Source organism: Sus scrofa, chromosome 6, assembly GCF_000003025.6.
Source record: "Sus scrofa isolate TJ Tabasco breed Duroc chromosome 6, Sscrofa11.1, whole genome shotgun sequence".
In the NCBI taxonomy this organism is placed as follows: domain Eukaryota; kingdom Metazoa; phylum Chordata; class Mammalia; order Artiodactyla; family Suidae; genus Sus; species Sus scrofa.
Genome location: NC_010448.4, coordinates 69,447,182 through 69,471,360, shown reverse-complemented (window position 1 = coordinate 69,471,360; position 24,179 = coordinate 69,447,182). Strand labels below are relative to the sequence as shown.

Here is a 24,179-nt window from a genome sequence, read left to right as displayed (position 1 = left end):
CCACAGCCTTAGCAGTACTGGATCCGAGCCGTATCTACGACCTATGCCTCAGTTTGCAGCCACACCAGATCCTTAACCCACTGAGTGAGGCTGGGGATCGAACCCACATCCTCACAGGGTTCAAACCCACATCTTTCCAGAGACAACGTTGGTTCCTTAACCTGCTGAGCCCCAACGGGAACTCTGATATTAATCTTTTTGATGCTCAAGTTGATCCAGGAGCCCCTTCAACACGCCCCTGTATCTTTGGGGCGTGACCCCAGTAGACTGGGTAGATTCCTTGCTTTCAGCCCTAAAAAGATGTCCCAGGCTCATCTTGTGTATCCTTGCCCCAGATCTGGAGTCAGCCATTTCTCCCAAGGAGGTGGTTCCTCATGGTGGGAACAAGGGTACAAGCGTGTTCCTTGTTAAGGAATCACTGGTGTGTCTACCCCTGAGTGGGTAGAGCTGGAAAATACACACTTTTTAGAAACAGGAAAAGAACTTACACATTCACACTGATGTTTTCAAATGTATTCAAATTTATGATTGTAGGGCTTTTACTTAGCTTTTTTAATTCTGTATTTCGAGCTCTGTGTTTTTATGCTGAAAATCATGTTACTAAAGAGAGAAACATAACTGTTTATGTATATCTAGAACTAGAGGACAGTAATTCACACACATTCCTCTTGTTCTTGGGATACACTCCACTAGATATGCTATAAAAACACCATGTTTAAAAGAACTTGGAAAAACACTTCTCTGTGTGTTTATGCTACAATGTATGATTGTCCAATCATTTCACTATGTTCTTACATTTTAAATTAACTAAAGTTTTAGGGATTTTTTTTTTATCACACCCACAGCATGAAGAAGTTCCCCAGCAATCAAACCTGAGCTACAGCAGTGACAACACAAGGTCCTTAACCCACTGAGCCACCAGGGAACTCCTAGGGAGTATTTAAAAATCATTTACATCTAATTTAATTGTTCAGCTCTCTAAAACCCAAGATTGCAATGTTAAAACTACCAAACAAGGCGCTTCCAGAAAAGCCCATCTTCCAGCCCATCCTCCACCTTGTCCCCCCCTTGCCCCCCTCCTTGGGTAACCATTGTCATTAATTTTGGTTCTTTGTTCTCTTTTCAAGCACAAACAGGCTTGTGTAATCCTGTTTGTCTACCTTTCTGCCTGTTTATAGCATCTGTCGCCCCTTGGCTGTCTCAGTCACTGCTTCTGTTCCAGTGCACCGCAGGCTCTCATTTCTGGTTGAAAGAATGATTGTTATCGTGTCCTCACATTATCCCTGCAGAAAACCCAAACCTTTAGTGGCACAGAAAAGCACTAAGGATGGGGGTCTGTCTTCCTCCCAATACACCCCCACGCTCCTTGCCAGCTCCCTTGAGCCTGGTCCTCTGGTCCACACTGAGTTACTCTCACTTCCCTGGGCAGCACTGCCCCGCCCCCCTTGGCTCGACCTTCCAACCCCCCACCAAGCACCAGCCCCTCTGTGGTGGTTTCAGTTATTCCCCCCATGAGGGTGATTGTTTGGATAAATACCTGTCCAGCTCGGGGAGCCCCCGTCTCTATACCCCACATCTCAGCCTGACGGCAGCAGATGCTTTACAAAGCTTGCTGAATGCGTGAAAGTGATGCTATCTGTAGTTAAAAGAACTTGGATACAAAGGCTTGGGTTGGAATCCTGGCTTTACCGTGTACTACCTGGGCCATCTCAGGCCTTTCTGCAAATCGGTGTCTTTGTCTGTAAACTGGGGTTAAAGCAGCTTCACTGAGGATGGCCTGGAGGAGTCAGTAAAGTCACGGGTGAACGTGCTTCGGAGCCAGTGAATAACGACACGGATAAAGGAATTCAGAAGCGTGAAGCTGAGCTCAGTCAGGGATGAGAAGGAAGCTGAAGATGAGCCAGGAAGGTCCTCCAGGCAGAGTTCGTGTAACTGACCCATAGAGGTCCCGCCACTCTGCTGGCTGCTTCTCCTTAACTGCAGCCACAGCCCACCAAACAGGTCATTATCTCACATGATTAGTAAGTGGCAGGACTGGCACTTGACCCAGGACACCAGTGGACCAACGAGGACAAATCTCAGGGCTGCCCTCGCCCCTCCAGGGAGCCTGCCTCCTCCCTCTTCTGTTTCTTTGACTCTGGGCACCGTCACTACTCCAGAGCTCCTGCCGACATGTTCCTAATGTAAGGTCTCTTTCCTTTCTCTTCCTTTCTTTTTTTTTAACGGCTCCACCTGCTGCCTATGGAAGTTCTCCAGCTAGAAATCAGAGCTGCAGCTGCCGGCCTACGCCACAGCCTCAGCAACCCTGGATCCTTACCCCACTGAGTGAGGCCAGGGACTGAACCCCAAGCTCCTGGATACTAGTTGGGTTCATAGCCTGCTGAGCCACCACAGGGACACCCTCTTCCTTTTTTTTTTTTTCATCTCCATCCTGGAAATTCCTCCCACCTTGATCTTTGTCCCATTACCTGGGTCCCTCAGGGTGAGGCAGCGAAGGGACGTTTGAAGTGGTACAAGGGAAGAGGAAAGAGAAAGTTTTAAATAGCAAATTTCCGCAGTTATTTTATTCCATCTAAATGCTACAGGGCGGGTTTGAAAGGCAGTCAAATCAATGTGCTTGATTCTAGAGGAGGCTGGTTAAGGCTCCGGGTTCTTTAAAAGTCTCTTCCAGTCAATTTCCACGGGTAATGTCTAACTCAGTCCCTTCTCACTTCCCTTCATGGGTGATGGTGTCTCCTGCTTCAGTCGGAGATGAACCAGGTGCCTCAATGGGAGCGGTGCGATCGGATATTCAGGATTCCAGGACTCCGTGGAGACAAGGCAGGGCTTACACGTCAAGGTCATTTTGACTCCGTGGAGACAAGGCGGGGCTTACGTGTCAAGGTCATTACCATGGTCCTTTTCCCTTTGCTTTCTTCTGTTCAATAACTCTTCTCAGGTATTCCAGGTTATTGTCAATATTGTTTAGATAAAAATGGAGCTCAGAGCCTAAAGTATATCAAAAGAAGAGTGAAGAAAAAGTCAGAACTTTGGGACCCAAGAAAACAAGGACTGCAGGACCGCCAGATACCCATTCCTACACAGGAAGTATTTTTGACTCCTCCGAATGGCCTTCGTGGTCCCATCCATTGGCTTCAAGCATCTTTGCCATGTCTGAATTTAGGCTTGGACGCTGCCAGAATCCAAGGGGTAACATGTCCAAGATGGTTCTACCCACCTTGGTTTCTCATGCGATGCTCAGCAGACTTTATGCTCAGAATGTGTGGGTGTTTTCTAATAAATACATAGCAAGAGGGCTGGATTTGGCCATTGTCTTGTGTTTATACCTGACCTTGGTTTTGCCAGTCATTTGTCCTTGATGCATTGATCCTATCAACCATCTGGTATGGAATGCTGTAGAATTATGCACTATCGCTAGGGTCACGCAACTGGGTTGCTACCTAGAAGTCTGCCCGGAAGGAGGATGGAGCTGGAAGATGGCGATGAGGCCCAGTTCTTTGTTCTCTTCTCAGCAAAGGGAGACCATCATTCAGATCCCCTGGCCGGGGCGGGAGAGGAAGTCCTTTCACTATCTACTGGGAGATGGAATAATTATCCTAAATATCAAATCCCAGGTGGGAGGGCCACGACGGACATACCGCGAGACAGGACATTCTCATCTACATCTAGAACACCTGAGCTCCCTCCCGAGGGTACACTGGAGTGACACCCCCACCCCCCACGGAAAGAGCAACTGAGATGTGGCAGATAGGAAACGCTATCATCTGTTTGTGCCTTTTGCAAGGATAGTGTTCAATTTTATTAGGTAAAACAGGGAGCATAGTAAGATCAGAACAAGGAGACCCATCAGTGGGTCTGAGTCCCTTTGTTTAGCCTGCTAGAGCCTGGACCTGTTAGGGGGATGCCTCCCCTTAGAAAAAGAAATCATCACTGTTAATACAGCATTAAATATAATTTGGGGAATTCGTAATTATCGTTGGTGTCATTTTTTCCTCTGTTAGTATCGTATTAAAGGCTCAAACTGATGCAGAGGAAAACAGCACATGAACCAGGAAGGAGTGATGGGGAAAACAGCCACAAATGGACTTTCACTGTGTTGGGGAGTGTGCATGGATATTTTAAAGATGTGAAAGATGTATGTGGACCAATTCTCCAATATTGTATTAGAGGATATAAAGGCATGAGGGAGGATTAACAGAAATATATCGTAAGGACAATGCATTCATGGAGTCATAGAGTTCACCACACCTCTACAGAGGAGCAGACAAAATAAAGATGAGAAATCACAGAATATTTATATGCTTGCAACCACAGAAGCGAGGTGAACCAACAATGCGGTTTGGAGCCTGACCCACTGGATTAAAGGGTCCAGGGGAAGATGGACTCCTCGAGCCTATTTCCAGCACCCTGGGGCCTGGGGCTCGATCCTCAGGAAAGTGTAGTACACAACACGTGGTGGAGTTATTCCCCACCTTGAGGGAATTTGTAAGAGGATTTGGGGATGGGTTTGTAATATAGACAGATAGAGACGTGTGTGGGAAATAATTTGAGCTGGATTTGATACGGTTACCTTGAGCCTCTGCCCTTCTATGGGAGCATCTGGATGTTGCTGACATCTTGCTTCTCCTAGTGTCTCTGGGCAAGACGAGGTGGGTCATAAATCACCTAGCTGCTCGTCCCCATTGCCTTCCCTGTTCTACTTTGCCCAAGCCCTGCATAGACCGGTCCCCCTGCGCCGCCTCCTGTTTAGATGCCTCTCCTTGCCTTACTGTCGCCAGAAGAGACGGGTCCACCCAGAGAAGGAAATTAGAATTGCAAATTGCGAAACAAACAAGCGTTGATCTCACTCACGAGGGTTAGGGAGAGACTTGAAGTTGGCCTCCACCACTCTGTGGTTCAGGGGCTGGGTTCTGCGGTAATCGTTGTGGATGGTCTTGTTCTGGTCATTCAACAAGGAATTCTGTAGCTTCCAAACCTGCGGGCAGCATAAAGGGACTTCAGAAGAGGAAGAGGTGCTGGGTGGTTTTTTTAAAGTTTAGTTAGCAATTGAACTATGACTGAGATTTATATAACCCTGATAAAATGGTGGTGAGATCTCAAGTCCAGAAATGGTTCTGGGTACTATGCGCCAGGCATAGCATCCATCCATCCATCCATCCATCCATCCATCCATTTCTCCAACCATCTCTTTTAATCTTTTTCTATGAGTATTTGGTCAACAGTAGAAAGAAGAGAAAGAAGTAAAGAGACCTATCAAATACCAAGGTCGATTTCTGTTTATCTGAAAATGTCTGTATTTTGTCTACATGCTTGAGAGACATTTTTGCTGCATGCAGAACTCTAGGCTGGCTATTCACTTCTCTCAGTGCTTTGAAAACATGGTTCCACCACTTTCTGACTTTTGTTGTTGCTGCATTGAACCAACTTTTCATCTAATAGTATTTCTTTTATAAAAATCTGTCTTTTCTCTCTGGCTGATTTTGAAATCTTCTCTTTGATATGTTGTGGTTTCACTGTGATGGGTTTAGTATGGGCTTCTTTTTGTTTTCATTGATTCATTGGGCTTCCTGAATACATGATGTGGTATGTTTCAACCCCCTGGAAAATTGTCAGCCAACATTTCTCAAAGTATCCTTCTTTATTCTACCTGTCTTCTCCCTCTACACTTTCAACTAGACCTTTGTTGGCTCTTTCTAGTATAGTCTCTATATCTCTTTACTTCCTTTTCATATTTCCATCTCTTTTTCTTCTCATGCTACATTTTACATAATTTTCTCAGCCCTGTCCTCCAGTTGACTAATTCTTTCTTAAACTGAGTCTAACATGTTATCAAACCCATTCGTTGGGTGGTTCATTTCAGTTACCATCGTTCCATTTCTAGAAATTAACAACTCATTTTTTAAATTCAAGTTTACTTGGTCATTTTTCCCTTTTTACTTTTTATTTTTATTTTTTGTCTTTTGAGGGCCACACCCACTGCATGTGGAGGGGCCTAATCGGAGCTGTTGTTGCCAGCCTATGCCACAGCCACAGCAACGCAGGATCCGAGCCACATCTTCGACCTACACCACAGCCCACGGCAACATCAGATCCCTAACACACTGAGCGAGGCCAGAGATTGAACCTGCAGCCTCATGGTTCCTCGTTGGATTTGTTTCCGCTGCGCCACGATGGGAACTCCTACTTGGTCATTTTTATACTTTGCTCTTTCCTCATGTTTAAAACTCTTGTCCATATTACATGTGTTTAATTGTACATATATTCATTCTTTATATATATTAAACACATTTTATATTAACTGACTGACAATTACACTATCTGAAATCTTTGTAGGTCTAATTCTGCTGACACTCACTCATAGTGCCTTCTTCCTGGTATTTTGTGATTTTTTTAAAAAATTGAGCTCATTTCAGGTAACTTTGTTCATGGAAATTCTTCTAGATCTGGATTTAAGGTGCATTTTTCCTGAGATAATTGACATTGACTTTTGTTAGGCAACTAGGGGCACTTCCAATCTGGTTGTAAATGTTTTTGTGTGGGTATAAGGATAGGGGTCTTTCCACATTTTCCGAGAGTAGGAAAATGGAAAGTTTAAAAAAAACAACTCTTGGAGTTCCCATTGTGGCACACAGCAGTAATGAACCGACTAGTATCTATGAGAATGTGGGTTCTATCCCTGGCCCTGCTTAGTGGGTTAAGGATCTGGTGTTACTGTGAGCTGCAGTGTAGGTCGAAGATGCAGCTTGGATCCAGTGTTGCTGAGGTTGTGTAGGCTGGCAGCTTCAGCTCCAATTAGACCCCTATCCTGGGAACTTCCATATGCCATGGGTGCAGCCCTTAAAAAGACAAAAAACAAAAAACAAAAACAAAAGGAAAACTATTTGTTTCTGAGGAAGACCATCACCCAGAAGGAAATAGCTTTGCTTTGCAACCTCAGTAACATTTGTCCTTATTTAATTTAACAAATGCTTATTACCTGCCCGTGCTATGCTGAAGGACAAAAGGTATCTGATACAGCTCCTCTCCTCAAAGGGCTACAGGCATTTTCAACTGTAAAGGGCAACATATGAAGCTGTCCTTCTTGCAGGAAGTCACTGATGAAGTGAGAATGTAAGCTCCATGAGGACAGGGGTTTTATATATCAAAGGCCTAAAGTCGTACCTGGCAAGAGCAGCACTCAATCAATATTTGCTTTTACTGTGCAATTCTTCTCCTACAACTTGGGTCAGGCCCCAGTCCTTTTGTTGCAGGCCCTGTAAGTTTCTTGAATTCCCTGATGCCTGTTTGTCCGTCTCTACTACAGCACTAGTGAGACCACCCGTGGCAACATAGGGGAGGCACTGCAGCCCTGAGCACGGAAAACACTGTAGGATCCCAGGAGTTGGCAGGAGGTGAGATGTGGGAAAGCATTCTTGGAACCCAGGCCATTAAAAGGAGAGACTTTGATAAAGTGGCTCCATGCATTACCTGCGTCCTGGAGAGCTTGACGGTATCTGCAAGCACAAACCAGTGGACATTCTCAGTACAGGGAGGAGTCGTGAGTGAGCCCTGGTAGCTGTAGTAGGAGTGGAGGTTCTCAGGGAGCATGTCCTGAAGGTTAAGGCTGCTCAGAACTGTGGTTTGTCCTAATAGAAGGGATGAGAGATACAGGAAGTTAAGGACCACTGCTGCCCTTGGGAGGACAGCTCCGGCTCCAACCTCCCCATCTTTCAATCTGCTGAAGTAAGCAGAGGGACATGGAAACGATCCACCAGTGTGCTGCTTCCTCGAAAGGGTGAAGCACAAAGACGTTGGGGAGAGACCCACTTGAAGACCTCCCCCTGGCTGGGTGGCCCCGGCTGGGTGCTCACTTGTCTGGATAAAGAGGATTCTCAGAGTGCTGCTGGGAGGGTAGAGAGGAGTGTGTTTATAAAATACTGGCATTGGAGTTCCCATCGTGGCTCAGCAGTTAATGAACCTGACTAGCACCCAGGAGGACGCAGGTTGGATCCCCGGCCTTGCTCAGTGGGTTAAGGATCCGGTGTTGCCATGGGCTGTGGTGTAGGTTGCAGAGGCAGCTCAGATTCCACATTGCTGTGGCTGTGACATAGGCCAGTACCTACAGCTCCAATTCAGTCCCAGCCTGGGAACCTCCATATGCCTCAGGTGCCTCCCTAGAAAGCAAAAATAAATAAAGTTGCAGCACTGGGTCAGCACACGGGAAAGTACTCACAAGTGTAGCCCCCACCCCCCATCATCGCTGTCAGGCAGAGGATATGTTTTACGATAAATGAAAGAAATTAATGACAACTCCTGGGCACTCTGGGGTAAGTGCTCTCAAGGACAGAAGAAAAGTCCTTGGTTTGTGCTCATTTAGAAGAATGGGGGGAGAGTAGGGGAGAGAGGAGAAAGGCAGAATCAGAGCTAAGCGGGGGTCTGGGGGCAGACCTCAGGTTGCAAGCCCTTCCCGCCATGCCCACTGGGAACCAAGCTCAGCCCCAGGTGGGGTGTAGGGAGGGGGACTTCCTACGGGTCTCCGAAGCCTCCACGGCACCCACAGTTATCGCTGCATCTAGAGAATTCCTCTTTTGTTGATGTCAGTGACGCTGAGTCCCCAAACTCAGCATGAAATTATCAAAGCAACATGGAGGCAAGTTGAATTTTGCTTCACTTTCCCGGAGCACTTTTGCATTTTTTTTAATGGCAAAGAAGGTGTCCCTTTGTTCTATACCTCAATAGGCTTGTTTAACCAAGGCCATGAAGCCTAGCAGACGCACAATCCCTTGAGTAGGCAGATTTCTCTTTCATTGTTACTGGATAGGTTTCAAGAAATACCCTTCTAAAGGGCTCTAGAGCAGAGATTTTTGTTTCCTAACTCCAATGCATTTAAGTGAGTAGAGAATTCCAGAACCATGGTGGAGCCACTGTGGAAAACCACATGGTAGTTCCTTAAAACATGAAACATAGAATTACCGTATCGTCCAGCAATTCCATTTCTGGGAATAGACCCCAAAGAATTGAAAGCAGGGGGCGAAAAACAACAGGACCAGCTGATGGTTCGGGTGTGGGGGGTTGTGGAAAGAGGAAAGTCAAGAAAGATTTGGAGGAGGACGCCCTTTGCTGAAATGAGAAAGTCGGTTTAGGGACAAGCCTGCAACGGGCCGGGAATATAGTTCTGTTTTGGCCGCATTACGTGTTGGATCCATTTGGCAACACCAGGTAAACAGCTGGATGAAGGAACCCAGAGTTCAGAGGGACGCTGGTGCTGTGGGCTGTATTGATCGGACGGGAAATTTTTTTGAATCAGGCAGGAAAGGTGTGAGGATCCGTCAGCAGAAATGGACTATCTGAGGGCGGTGAGTTCAAGGAAACTCTTGGATCTACCGCAAGCCTGTGGCGTCTCCTGACGGCTTTGTTCACGGTCTGTAGGTCAACCAGACGGCTCTCACCTTGATTTCGCCTCACCTATCCTACTAATGCCGTGGCTGCGGGAGGAGCAGATAGAGAACTGGGGAGTCCACAGCCTAGGGATGGTGGTCCAGCCCCCGGGACTAAATGAAGTCCCCAAGAGATCAGAGTGGTGGCACCCCCCCCCATTAGGGCAGGAGCCCGGAACAGAGAGCAAGGGAGCAGGGCTGGGGCGGGGGCGTGCCCCGAGTAAGGGCCACGTGTAACAGGTCGCTGTTTGGAGCTGGGTTAAGAGCAGAAGCGTGGCCAGGAGGTCTGACCCCAGGGCCGACCTTGAAGGTTTGGGGTCAGAAAAGAGAAGAGGGCAATAGGAACTCTTTCAAGGGTTCAAGCTGAGGATAGAGTGGAAGCTCAGGGGATGGTGGGGTCCAGAGAGACTTTGGTTTGTCTTTGGAAGTGGAAGGAACGTGAGCCCAGAGCCGGGTGCTGAGTGGAGCAATCCGGTGAGATGCGGGGGGTGAAGGGGGACGGGCAGGAGAAAAGACCCTGAGAATGAGGGTTGGCACCCCCATGGGAGGGCGGTCCTGGACCAGAGCGGGGACCTCGCCTCAAGAGTAACCCAGGGAGTTCTCGTCGTGGCGCAGTGGTTAACAAATCTGACTAGGAACCATGAGGTTGTGGGTTCCATCCCTGGCCTTGCTCAGTGGGTTAAGGATCTGGCGTTGTCGTGAGCTGTGGTGTAGGTGGCAGACATGGCTTGGATCCCACGAGGCCGTGGCTCTGGCGTAGGCCGGCGGCTGCAGCTCTGATTCAACTCCTAGCCTGGGAACCTCCATATGCTGCAGGAAAGGCCCCAGAAAAGGCAAAAAAGGCAAAAAAGGCAAAAAAAAAAAAAGAGTAACCCAGGAGTGGACCTGGAATTTGGTCAGGTAGGGAGGGTTAAGAAGATGAGAGTTGCTGACTCCCTTCTCCATGAAGTGCAAGGCCCTCCATGTCGAGCCAGGGAGGGGTCTGGGGCCAAGGAGGAGGGGCTTCTGGAGAGAGGCAAAGAGGTGATGCAGTAATTTTGGAGAGGGGAAAAGCCACCGCCCAGAGTGGTATTTTAGGATTCCTGGGCAGTGTTAGTATGTGCTTATATTTGAGGCTATGAATGAAGTTAGAGGCTATTTCTCTCCGGGCATAATCAGCCCTCTGGCTTCAGGCAGTGAAGAGGTGGGAGCTGGTCTGGGACTTTGCCAAGCGAGCTTGTGGCAGGATGGAGGGGCAAGGTCACAGAGGGAATGTGCCCGTGGAATCCAAGCTGGATGAAGAGGGGTGAGAGGCCTGCGACGGGACTAGCAGTGAGAACGTGGAGGCCCCGGATTGGAGGGGTGAGGACCAAGGTCAAGGAGCTGGCATCTGGGAGATGCGGCCAAAATGGGATGCTTCAAGCCAAGGCTACAATACGGATGTGGTTACCGCTCAAGGTCAAGGGTGGACCAGGGGCATGGGTGAACCCTCTAACAAGAACCCCGCTTTCTGGCGGCAGAGAGGAGGGAGGCCAGCCCGGCGTCTGCAGCTATTGTCCCCATGATGAGTTGCTTCACGCTCCAGAGTCTTCTCAGCTTGACGCCAAGGAAGACGCCCTCTCTAGAAACGAGAGTCATCACCACCCCCTGGGGGCCAGAGGTGAGCAGCACTTAAATGAAGCTCTCCTGCATCAGAGGAACTCTGGCCCTCCAGACGTTCCATTTGTGGGAGTCGACAGGGGGAGTGTGTGAACAGGTTCTCAGAGGCGGGCACAGCCTGTGCCAACCACGGGAATTGCTGAGAGAGACCTGGCACGGGGAGGGGAGTGCCCTCTGGCAGGTTCATCTGCCACCCTCTCCACCAGCGACATGTCCCCACTCCCCTGTGCCCGCCCCATCGCACACAAGCTCCTCCCTTTTCCTTCCTGCAGCCACCGTTGGTCTCTCCTACCTGGATTCCGGATGTTCTTCAGGTGAGAAATGAAGTCACTGTAGTAAGTGTTTTCGGCGTAATCCTTGATCTGCAGGAGAAGCAGAGCAGTTGTAACAGGGCCCGGCCCTCTAACCAGGACTGTCTCCCCCAGTCCAGCTCTTTGGTCCTCCAGCTGATGGAGGCAGCCCATCCATGGCAGCCCGTCCATGTCCCAGGTGCTCTGGGGGAGATGGTCTAGCTGCACTTTGCCACCAGCAGCCTGGGCTCACCAGTCTCCTCCAGGAGCACAAGATCTAAAGCATCTGGGCAGCTTCCAGGGAAAGGAGCTTCTGGGTGGTGACGGGTGATGCGTCCTCAAGGCGTGGCCAAAAGCCACTATTCAAATATCCCCAGTGACTGTTGGGGGCAATGTCAGCCATAGGCTGATGCACGCTTGATGAGAGCAGCTTGCTCTCCAGCGCTCCCTCTGCATCCTCAGGACTTGAGACCGGGCGGAGGAGACCCAGATGTCCGAGGCAAAACTGCTCCGATTCTGAATGCTGCCACCCTTTATTTTTAGTATCAGTGTTGACTTTTTAGAAGTCAGAAAAGTTGCTTTTGGTGAATAAAAGTCTGTGGACAGTGGTTCTCTTCCATCACTGATGTTCATTCTCCCACTGGGTATAAATTCAGTGGACAATTACCATATGATATCACTTACATGTGGAATCTAAAATATGGCACGAATGGAGTTCCCGTCATGGCTCAGTGGTTAAGGAATCTGACGAAGAACCATGAGGTTGCGGGTTCAATCCCTGGCCTTGCTCAGTGGGTTAAGGATCCGGAGTTGCTGTGAGCTGTGGTGTAGGCCGGCTCTGATGAGACCCTTAGCTTGGGAACCTCCATATGCCGCGGGTACGGCCCTAGAAAAGACAAACAAACAAATAAAATATGGCACAAATGAGCTTATCTATGAAACAGAAACAGACCCATAGACCTAGAGAACAGACTTGTGGTTGCCAAGGGGGTTGGGGGGAGGCACTGGGAGTTTGGGGTTAGTAGATGCAAACTCCTACATAGAGAAGGAGAGACAACACGGTCCTACTGTGCAGCACAGGGGACTACGTTCAGTATCCTGGGATAGACTGGGATGGGAAGGAATGTTGAAAAAAGAATACATATGTGTATACCCGCGTCATTTTGCTGCGCGGCAAAAATCAACATTCTGTACATCAACTACACTTCAATACACAATTTTCAAATAAATTTAGACTTTTTTGGATTTCTGACTGCCATAAGTCTGTTTTCTAAACGCCTCTTTTATTTTATTTTATTTTATTTTATTTTTTTGGTTTTTTTAGTGCTGCACCTGCAGCATAGGTAGGTTCCCAGGCCAGGGGTTGAATCGGAGCTATAACTGCTGGCCTCCACCACAGCCCATGGCCACACCAGAACCTCAACCAACTGAACGAGGCCAGGGATGGAACCCGCGTCCTCAGGGATACTAGTCAGATTCGTTTCCGCTGAGCCCCGATGGGAACTTCTCGTCTCTTTCTGGTTCCTCTGTTCTACCTCTTGTGTCAAATGTTTTTAGTGTACTGTTTAACTATTTTAAGTCACTCGTAATTGCTCTAGTGACTACAATATACGACTTATCACAATTATGTCAGGCTAATGTCAGCTTAATTCCAGTAAAACAGAGCAACTTTGTTCCAAGATAAGCTCTATTTCTTCCCCATCCTTTCTCTTCTATTTCTGTCATATATATAGTAGCATCTACATACATTGTAAAGCTAACACTGCCAGGGTGTAATTATTGCTTCAACAATCTTAACGGTTTTTTGGTTTTTTTTTTAAGAAATTAGGAGTTCCCTTTATGGCTCAGTGGTTAATGAACCCGACTAGGAACCATGAGGATGCAGGTTTGATCCCTGGCCTTCCTCAGTGGGTAAGGATTCAGCATTGCCATGAGCTGTGGTATAGGTTGCAGACACGGCTTGGATCTGACATTGTTGTGGCTGTGGCTGTGGTGTAGGCCAGCAGCTGTAGCTCTAATTTGACCCCCCAACCTGGGAAATGCCATATGCCGCAGGTACGGCCCTAAAAAGCAAAAAAAAAAAAAAAAAAAAAAAAAAAAAAAAAAAAAAAAAAAAAAAAAAAAAAGAAAGAAAGAAAATAAATTAAAAGAAGACAAGACTGGGAGTTCCTCTTGTGGTACAGTGGAAATGAATCCAGCTAGTATCCATGAGGATGCAGTTTGATCCCTGGCCTTGCTCAGTGGGTCGAGGATCCAGTGTTGCCGTGAGCTGCGGTGTAGGCCAACAGTTGTAGCTCCAATTTGACCCCTAGCCTGGGAACGTCCATATGTTGTGGGTGTGGCTCTAAAAAACAAAAAAAGAAAAAAAAAAAAAAGAGGAATGATATCTACACCACAGCTCACAGCAACAGGAACTTCCATATGCTACAGGTGCAGCCAAAAAGTTCTATCTCCCGAGTCACTCTTGGTCTACGCAGAGTCAGTTCCTATTGACTGTTTTTTTTTCTCCTAAATATGATTCTCATTGTCCCATTTCTTTGCATGTCCAACTTTTTGTCCCTCACTGCACATTTTAGATAATATATAGCAGCAAATCCCAATTCTGATTGTTGTTTGTTTGTTTGTTTGTTTTAGGGCCACAGCTGCAACACATGGAGGTTCCCAGGCTAGGGGTCTAATCTGAGCTGTAGCCACCAGCCTACACCACAGCCACAGCAACAGCAACGTGAGATCCAAGCCGCATCTGTGACCTATGCCACAGCTCATGGCAACGCCGGATCCTTAACCCACTGAGTGAGGCCAGGGACCAAACCTGTGTCCTCATGGATACTAGTCAGATTGGTTTCAATCTGTCAGGTGAGCCATGACAGGGACTCCCATTTGCATCCTTTTTTAAGTTTCCGAATGTAAGCGCCATCATCCCATGTTTGTTTTCCACAGTCTAACTTCACTTAATATGAGACTCCCCAGGACCTTCCATGTTGCTGCAAATGGCATGATTTTGTTCTTTTTTGCGGCTGCGTTCCCAGTTAAATTTCGGATTGGTCTCCCGCTTGCCCCCCACCTCCACGAGGGCTGTAATCTCAAACTGACACAGCTGCAAGTTTTCCCTGATTTTTGACTTTTCTGCCACCCGTGTATAACATCGCCTGTGCCGTCTCGGCCTACCTCGAAGAGGGCTGCCAGCACAGCCAAGCCGTCCGGGGCCGTCTGGGCTTCATCGTAGCTCTTGTATTTGGAATTGTAGTGGACAACGTGAACCTGCGGGAGCAGGAAAGCGAAGGTCAAGGGCAGTTCCTGCAGACTTCAAGGGCTTTAGGTTCTCAGAGAAGGAGGAACACAAAAAAACGACGCATCGTGCGATGCCTCAGCCTGACCCATGTCAATAACGGCCCTCTATCTGGGCTACGAGGTCTATCAAGACCAGAAGTTTCTCCAAGAGTGCAAAGAGCATGAGTGGGACTCTGGGGAGACGGCAGTTCAGCATCCCCCAGGCAGACAAGCTGGCAGAGCCCAGGGGGTCCTGTGAGGCCAGGGGGTCCTCCTGAGGTCTCCCTAGAGTGCGCATGAGCCCCTTTTACCCCAGGAGGCCACTGTGAACCCGTGGTCATCCTAAGCAAGAGAGGGAACCAGCAAACCTCCCATGCAGAAATCCAGCTGAAATCAAAGAGGGCTTGTCCCAGTCTGTGGGCTGTAAACTCCCGCCTTGGGGTGACTTCTGTCGGGGCAGGAACCCTGCCTCAACTCCCAGCATAAAACAGTGATCAGTGAATAGTTGTGAATGAATGAAAAACGAACCCAGGAGTTCCCGTTGTGGCACAGCAGAAATGAATCTGACTAGTATCCATGAGGATGTGGGTTCAATCCCTGGCCTTGCTCAGTGGATCAGGGATCCGGCATTGCCATGAGCCATAATGTAAGTCGCAGACACAGCTCAGATCTGGCGTTGCTGGGCCTGTGGCGTAGGTCAGCAGCTTTAGCTCCAGTTCGACCCCTAGCCTGGGAACCTCCATACGTCACAGGTATGGCCCTAAAAAGGCACAAAATAAAAATAAACTCAACCTCAGGGTGACTTGACTCGCCATTGCACCAAGTCTTTTTGGCTCTTTCAACAGGAAAAGTGAGGAGCTCCCCAGTGGCACAGCAGGTTAAGAATCCAGCATGGTCACTGCCATGGCGCAGGTTTGATCCCTGGCCTGGGAACTTCCTCATGCCCCAGGCAAGGCCAAGAAAAAAGAAAAGAAAAGAAAAGTGACTATGGGGCTTGAAAGAAAAAGGACCTCAAGGTACCTCGGTCACATATCTGATCCCATCAATGGTGTGCTCGGAGCCACTGATCTCGGAGAACGCGCCGCCCCAGTGGAAGTGCATCTGCTTGGCTATGTACTGGGTGCCGTCGGGGGCCGTCAAGCGCATGGTGGAGGGCAGGCTGATCTGTACTGGAAGAGAAGACCGAGGAGGGTGGGGCAGGTCGTCTTCTGATGGGCGAGGATGGGTCAGGCCTACAGGGGAGGCAGCTCCCCTGGTCGCCTGCCCTCTCCTGGGGCAAGCTGGTACTGCAGACTGGCTTAGACTGACCCCAGCCCGGCCACCCAGGCGAAGAGGCCACGGCACACGGGGCAGGATGGGGACCAGGCACTGAGTAACCCGGGCTGGACAAGCACCTCTCCCAGGGCACAAGCTTCCCACCCAGGACCCGAAGGTCACATGCGGGGCCACCAAGCGGTTAGCCCGAAGGAAGGGGGAAGCCCTGAAAAAAGGTGGCCCAAGGGTGTGGAATCCCTCCTGGCTGGTGTTGGAATTTGCCCACAGCAGAGAAGCCAGAAACAGGGCCTCTCGGGACCATTTTGATTACTTTGACTACACGTCTCGAGTATTCTGTAAGGTCAAGTTAAGGAGATTCTCTTCCACGATCTTAAAATCTCCATCCCATGCAGGCTTCTAGAACCAGCCCAGCTAACAGCCGCATCCCACTTCATAGAAGGGAGCAGCCCGGGGCGGGGGGTCGGGGGGGGCAGGGCTTCAATTCTTCTATTTTATGAACAGGCAAGGGGACCCAGCAGGGGAGTGAGGAGTCACCCCGGTTGTGGCAGAGCTGGGCCAGAGCTGGGCGCGCACAGCCAGTGACCGGCCTCAGCGAGTCTTTAGAAGACAAGAGACCAAATTCTGCACCAAGTCAGGGACCACGGGCGCTCTCGGCTTGGAATCGAATGGGGTGTGATTATCAACAGATAAGCTCCAATGTCAGCTTCCCGCCCCTGGAGAAGCGGATCCCTCCTCCAGCTTCTTGCTGCCTCAAGCCCTCCAGACGTCCGACAGGGAGGTCACTCTGGCCCGACAGGGGCCCTGTTCAAGCCACTGGCTCAGGCCTTAGAGAAACCTCTTTATTCTGCAGTGAGCCAGGCAGAAGGGAGACATGGACCGTGACCCCAGAAAGGGACCAAGAAAAATATCGGTGATGGTATAATTTAGGACTTGGAAAGGGACCGTAGCATCTGTCCCGTTAACAAAGGTTTCTTACTCAGAGGCATCAAAGGAGTTCCCTGGTGGCCTAGCAGTTAAGGATTCGTCATTGTCGCTGCAGTGACACAGGTTCAGTCCTTGGCCTGGGAACCTCCACATGCTGCAGGCATGGTCAAAATAAATAAGTAAATAAGTCATCAAAGGTGGTTATAAATAAGTAAGTTTTCTTTCTTTCTTTTTCTTTTTTGGCTGCCCCACAGTATATGGAGTTCCTGGACCCAGAATCAGATCTGAGCTGCCATTGTGACCTGTACCTCAGCAACGCCAGATCCTTTAGCCCACTGCTCTGGATCAGGGATCAAACCCGTGTCCTAGCGCTGCAGAGACACCGCTGATCCCATTGCACCAAATGGGGAACTCTAACAAGTAAGTTTTCTTAAAGAGCAAATATTAGGTATCTGATATCTGTTCAATGCCCCCTTCTTCCCTTCCAAACTGTCTAAAGCAGCAGGAAGCTGTGATGAAATTCATAACAGAAAAGGCCATTCGTAAGGAGGAAACCAGCCTCAGAAATTTTTACATGCCCTTTAGCAGAACAGGTGCTTTGGATTCGGTGCTTAACATGTGGCCAGCCTCACATGAGAGAGAGGTGCAGCTGGGAGTTCCCATCGTGATGCAGCGGAAACGAATCCGACTAGGAACCACGAGGTTTCGGGTTCGATCCCTGGCCTTGTTCGGGGGTTCAGGGTCCGGCGTTGCCATGAGCTATGGTGTAGGTCGAAGATGTGGCTTGGATCCCACTTTGCTGTGTCTATGGTGTAGGCCGGCGGCTACAGCTCGGATGAAACCCCTAGCCTGGGAACCTCCATATGCCGTGGGTGTGGCCCTAAAGAGACCAAAAAAAAAAAAAAAAATCTCAGCCATCTGTGTCCAGAGGTTGGAGAGCTGAGGACAGTGCATCGCAGGAGGAGTAACAGAGACCGTGCCCAGCCTGTTTTCCCTGAAACACACTTCTCTACAGACACAGTGTCTCACTTCTCCAGCTTTAGCCCCAGGATCACAACAGCGAGACTGGAAAACGGCAGCACTTCTGAGCTTATCACTGAGCTCGTGAAAAGCAGGGGACAAAGATCTGTGCGCTCCCCGAAATCAATTGATTGATCTTCCAGAAGCGACTCCCCTTTGTTTGAAACAAAGTTCTTTTAAGACCCCAGGTTTTTTTTGTTTGTTTGTTTTGTCTTTTTGCCTTTCCTAGGGCCTCTCCCGTGGGATCCTGGATAAATCATGGACCCAGAGAAGGACACTGTGGGCAAAAGATGCAATTCAAATGAGTAATTGTGTGGTACCACACAGTCCAGTTATGAGAGGTAAAAATTAGAAGGCGTGGGAGGAGGGTACCCGGGAACACACTGTACTATTGCTGCATTTTTTTTCTAGCCTAAAACGAGTTCAAAATAGACGTTTTTTTACAAAGACAAAACCAGCCTTGCTCCTGCAGCTTTCAAAGATCAAAACCTGCTCAGAATCCTGCCTCCCTCGTGGAGGCTTTTTGGGGCTTTGTCCTCTCATGCACAAGTCTTTCCCCCTTGGATGCATCCATCTATTCAGACTCTGTGCCAGATGCCAGGCTATGAGGATGAATGAGAAGTCATCCTTCCTTTCAAGGAGCCAGACAAATGGAGTGGCCGATAGTACCTATTAAGAGAGCAGTATTCAGAGTTCCCATCGTGGCTCAGAGGAAACGAACCTGACTAGTATCCATGAGGATACAGGTTCCATCCCTGGCCTTGCTCAATGGGTTAAGGACCCGGCGTTGCCATGAGCTGTGGTGTAGGTCGCAGACCCGGCTCAGATCCCATGTTGCTGTGGCTGTGGTGTAGGCTGGCGGCTGAGGCTCTGATTAGACCCCCCCCTAGCCTGGGAACCTCCATGTGCTGCGAGTATGGCCCTTAAAAAAAAAAAAGACAAAAACAATAACAACATCAAAAAAAACCAAAATACTATTTACACGAGTGTCCCCCAAAATTAAATAGATAGGTACAAATCTAACAAACTACATTCAAGATCCATATGAGGAAAAGTGGAAAACTCTGATGAAAGAAATCACAGAATAACGAAATAAATGGAGAGCGATTCCATATGCCTGGATAGGAAGACTCACAACTCAGAGATGCTGGTTCTTCCCAGTTGGACCCATAGATTCAGTGGCATCTCAGTCGGCATCCCAGCAAGTTATTTTGTGGCTACCCACACACTCGTTTGAAGGTTTACGTGGAGAAGCAGAAGACCCAGGAGAGCTGGCACAGGGTTTAAGGAGAGGAACAAAGATGGAGGCCCAAGACTACCCAACCTCAAGACTTGGTATAAAGTTCGGGTAACACGGGCAGCATGGTCCTGGTGCGAGGACACACAAATAGATCAGTGGGACAGAACAGAGAGCCCAGAAAGATAGCTGCTAGGTATATTCAACTCATCTTTACCAAAGGAGCAAAGCCAATACAATGGAGCAAAGAGAGTCTCTTCCACAAACAGTGCGGGGACGACTGGACATCCACATGCAGAAAAAAAAAGAATCCAGACACCGACCTTACACCCTTCCCACAATTAGTTCAAAAAGGATCACAGACCTACATGTAAAGTGAAGAACTACACAATTTCTAGAAGATAACATAGGATAAAACCTAGATGACCATGGTGACTTCGGGTGTGATGATGCCTTTTGTTTTTTTTGGCTTTTTTGGGCCACACCCACAGCATATGGACGTTCCCCGACTAGGGGTTGTATTGGAGAGCTAGCTGCCAGCCTCCACCACAGCCACAGCAACAGCAGATCCTTAACCCACTGAGTGAGGCCAGGGATCAAACCCGCATCCTCTTGGATACTAGTTGGGTTTGTTACCACGGAGCAACAAGGGGAACTCCCGATGATGCCTTTTTAGATAGCATAGCAAAGATGTGATCCATGAAAGAAAGCATTGAGAAGCCAGACCTAATTAAAATGTAAGACTTCTCTTCTGCAAAAGAGATTATCAAGAGAAGGAAAGGGAAAGCCACAGACTGGGAGAAAATGGCTCCCCAGGATGCCTCTGATAAAGAACCGCTATTCAAAATACACAACGAACCCTTAAAATTCAACAATAAGAGAGCAAATACCCCAGAGACCATCAGCTCACCCAAGAAGATGTACAGATGGCAAATTAGCATGTGAAAAGATGCTCCACCTTGTGTGTCACGGGAAGCGCAACTTCAAACGGCACTGAGACCCCCAGCACATCTTTATTAGAAAGGCCGAAATCGGGAACACTGATGACACCAAAGGCTGATGAGGCTGCAGAGCAGCAGCAGCAGCTCTCATTCATCGCTGGTGGGAATCCACAAAGGTGCAGCCACTTTGGAGGAGAGTGGGGCTGTTTCTCACAAAATTAAACATCCTCTTACCATACGATCCAGCGATCACACCCCTGGGCATTTACCCAGTAGAATTAAAAACTTAGGTCCACACAAAAATCTACACACTGCTTTCTTCATAATTACTGAAACCTGGAAGCAGCCGAGATGTTCTCAGTGGGGGGAATGAATAAACATACTGGTGCCTCCAGACCATGGACTCTCACTCAGGGCTAAAAAGAGAGGCGCTCTCAGGTCATGGAAAGACACCGAAGAATCGCGAATGCATGTGACCAAGTGAAAGAAGGCAATCTGAACAAGCTACATGCTTCTGCCCACCTGCTGGAAGCTTCTGAGAGTAACTTTGGAGACAGGAGCTCGACATGAATGATGAAATGAGACTTTCATGAATGATTTGTGGCGTTGAGTGATCCAAACCATGGGTTACCTGAGGGCTGCTGTGTATCTCGGAGGCAATTGGTTTTATTTCCTCAATTGTGCAAACAGTAAATCTCAGTCTTATGACATTCCCCCTCCCACCTGTGCTAATGGGCTGTAAATTGGCCCAGCCCAGGTGGAGGTGGAGAGGGACGTTTTCCAAAGAGGACATGGCCTAGGAAGCAAACATCCGGGGTCTGGGTCCTGCTCACCACTAGAGACTGGGTGACCCTGAGTGAAGTCCTTCGGCCTCCCAAAGCCTCTGGTTTCAACCTAAAAATTGCCCATCCCCCCGGGCTTGTCCTGAGACTTGGAGGAGACGAGCCCACCGGAACAATCAGAGGGCTGTGTGCAGATGAAAAGCAGGATTTTACAATCAGCCAGTCCAGGCTTCTCAAGTCCCAGCTTTTCCTGTCTGACCTTCACACATAGAGACCATGGCAGGGCAGACCAGGGCACAGATCAACGGAACACACAGGGGGGCGTGTGACTAGACGGCATTGCCTTTCTGTCGGCTGAGTTGCCCGCTGGGGGGCTGCTGGGGTCCGAGCGAGCGAGCTTGGAAAGAGGCCAGTGAGCAAGGAAGGGGCCAGCAGGGAACGGAGTCGGCGGAAAGATGCCGCACAGCTTGGGAAGAGTCACCTGGTCTCAGGGCCTCAAAGCCCCTCCTCCCCGAGTCTGAGGCCTGCAGCCCGAGGATCTCTGCACATACAGCTGCCCGCAGCCACTCCCCGCCAGCCTGCTGCCCACCTGGGGACAGGAGCCTGTGGCCCTCCATACCTGTGTGGCCGTTGTTGATCATGGAGAACTCCCCCTCCTGGGCCTCGTAGCCTGTCAGGCTCAGGGCCCTCAGGGCAGGGTTGTACTGCACGCTCTTCCTCTGCACGTCGATGGGCGACTGTCTCCTCCCATCGCAGTCGGGGTACTCCCTGGACCAGTGTGCTTCATCCAGCTCCCCATCTGACCCAGGAGAGAGCCAACGGGGTCACAGGTGGAGGGGCTGCCCAGCTGGGCCATCCCCGGGGCCCTCACCCAGCGTGGAGGCCAGTGCTGACAGCTCAGAGCAGGGCCCGCCCAGCGGGAGGCCCACAGAGGCCACCCTCAGAGGTCTGCCTTCTAGAAAGGAGGCAGGAAGGACGTCACATCTAAATCAGCTCCAGGGGAGTTCCCACGGTGGCACAACAGGATGGGCAGCATCTCTGCAGCGCCAGGATGCAGGTTCAATCCCCAGCCCGGCACAATGGGTTAAAGGATCGGGCGTCGCTGCAGCTCAGATCTGATCCCTGGCCTGTGGAACTCCATATGCCAGGGGCCACCAAAAATGGGCAAATAAAAATAAAAAAATAAATCCGTTCCATAGACCTTGTGACTGGGGGCTTTGGGACGGATCCCTCACTTTCCTGCTCCAACCACAGGTCCTGAAAACCTGACTCAGTGTGTGGAAAGCAATGAATGTATTTAATACACAGCTTTGGCTTTTCCTTTGACTCACTGTCAGTGATAAATGTGCTGGGGGCTCCTTGAGCTTGGCTTTCCCAGGTTACTTTCCAGGGGCTTTGGGGCTTTTCCTCTCTTCCTGTGAACTGCTGTTTCCCCTTCCCAGCCCCCACCTCTATCACAGCCCCCTCCATGCTCTATGGCAGGACCTCCCTCCTCCTTCTGGCTCCCCCACTTTCAGTGGTTTTCAACTTGGTAAAGACCGCTGGGTTCACACCTGTGGACTCAGGGCAAGAAAGAAGCAGCAGGGTCAAAGTTGACCTAGAATGATTATTTGAAAAAATACCAAAGTAAGGAGATTTCTCTTTTTTAAGGGGGTTCCTAGTCATAGTGGAGAGAGTGATAAAAACTAGTCACTACCAGGGTGACCTGACCTCCAACAGCTGTGGGGCCTAGTCTCCCCCATTTGCAACAGAGAATCGAGGTCTCTTTCCCTCTTAGGTTATTTTGGGGGTTTCGTGGATGTCGTTGTTGTTTTTCTTTTGGGGCCAGCCCGTGCTAATGGAATTCCCAGCCCAGGATCAGATCTGAGCCGCACTTGTGACCTATGCCACAGCTGCGGCAACATCAGATCCTTTAAGCCACTGCACCGGGCTGGAGATTGAACCTGCGTTCTGGCTCTGCAGAGACGCCACCAATCCCATTCCACAATAGCAGGAACTGCTCCCTGAGGTTGTTGTGGGATTTTTGTTTGTTTGTTTGTTTGTTTTTGTCTTTTTAGGGCTGCACCCAGGGCCTATGGAAGTTCCCAGGCTAGGGGTCAAATCAGAGCTGTAGCTGCCAGCCTACATCACAGCCACAGCATCTTGGGATCTGAGCTGTGTCTGTAACCTACATCACAGCTCATGGCAACGCCAGATCCTTAACCCACTGAGCAAGGCCAGGGATCAAACCCACGTCCTCATGGATACCAGTTGGGTTCGTTTCCACGGAGCCATAACAGGAACTCCAGATGCTAGGATTTTCAACTTCACGTTCTGTAAGTGGGATTCAGGATGTGAGGTTGAGGTCTCGGCAGGGCCATGGTGACCAAGAGAAGCCAACCATGGAGACTGCGGGTTCTCGCCAATCCAGAGGTTCTGGATAAACCAGGTATCATGAAACTTCCTGGAAGAAAGCTCTCACAAATTTCGCACACCCTCTGAGGGGCCTTGGAGCACCCCCTCTAATCGCTTTATTTTCCATCTCCATAAAGCAAGAGAGCAGATGGCTTTGCCGTCGAAGCAGGCTCTCAAGCTAGCACCAGAGGCGGAAAAGCAAAAACCCAGCTGGTGAATCAGGGATCTGGGGGCGGGGGATTCTGTCCTCTTCTCTTAACCTAGGTCTGAGGTCAGCTGCTCTCTACCTGGCCAGAGATGCTGAGCCCCTGGGAGGAGATCCAACAGGTGCCATACCCCATCATCTGAAAGGCCAGGCATCATCTCCCTGGGGAGGGCAGAAGGGAGCACGAAGCCCTTGGGATGGGCCTTACCTGAGTAGGTCCACTCAGCCCCATGCTGGGTCTGGGCCCCCAGCAGGAGCAGGAACAGCAGCGTGACCAGAGCTGTCATGATGCTGCAGGTCTGGGATCAGGGCCGATTCTGCGGAAGCTCTTCTTTTAAAGGCTCAGAAACTGTAAATAACAATTTACCAAGTCTGGCCAGCGGATCCACCCTCCGCAGCACCCACAGAAACAACAGCACCTCCCCACCTGGGCCCTCTGACCCGCTTCGCTCAGCCAGGTGCTGTGCACCTGCCTCAACAACAGTCACCACCGTGGCCACTTAGCCCAAGGGTTTGGTTGTTCACTGTCTGATGTATGGAAAGTCGCTCGTAGGGTCACACAGTGCAGCCTTTGTGGACGGCTGACGACAGGCCAGGGGATGGCCCAAGGCAGAGAGGAGCAGGATGGGGAGGCTTTTCCAGAACAATGGCACTTCCTGTGCCCTTGCTCCTGGCAAGCCAGGCCCTGGAACTGGTGAGGAGCATCACTGGGGCCTGAAAACCCAGCCGGATTCTGCCTGGTATTTCCTGCCTGTCTCAGACATCCATACCTGCCGCTTGTACGCAC

The 24,179-nt window shown here is 49.6% G+C and overlaps 1 protein-coding gene across 1 annotated transcript; it reads right to left on the bottom strand.

Moving 5' to 3' along the window:
• Positions 2,542-23,699, bottom strand: CA6 (carbonic anhydrase 6). The gene is given in 8 exon segments (NM_001144116.2): positions 2,542-2,988; positions 4,852-4,975; positions 7,468-7,625; positions 11,347-11,416; positions 14,513-14,605; positions 15,635-15,783; positions 21,413-21,592; positions 23,601-23,699. Coding segments are annotated over 8 exon segments (954 nt in total). The 5' UTR covers positions 23,680-23,699; the 3' UTR covers positions 2,542-2,887.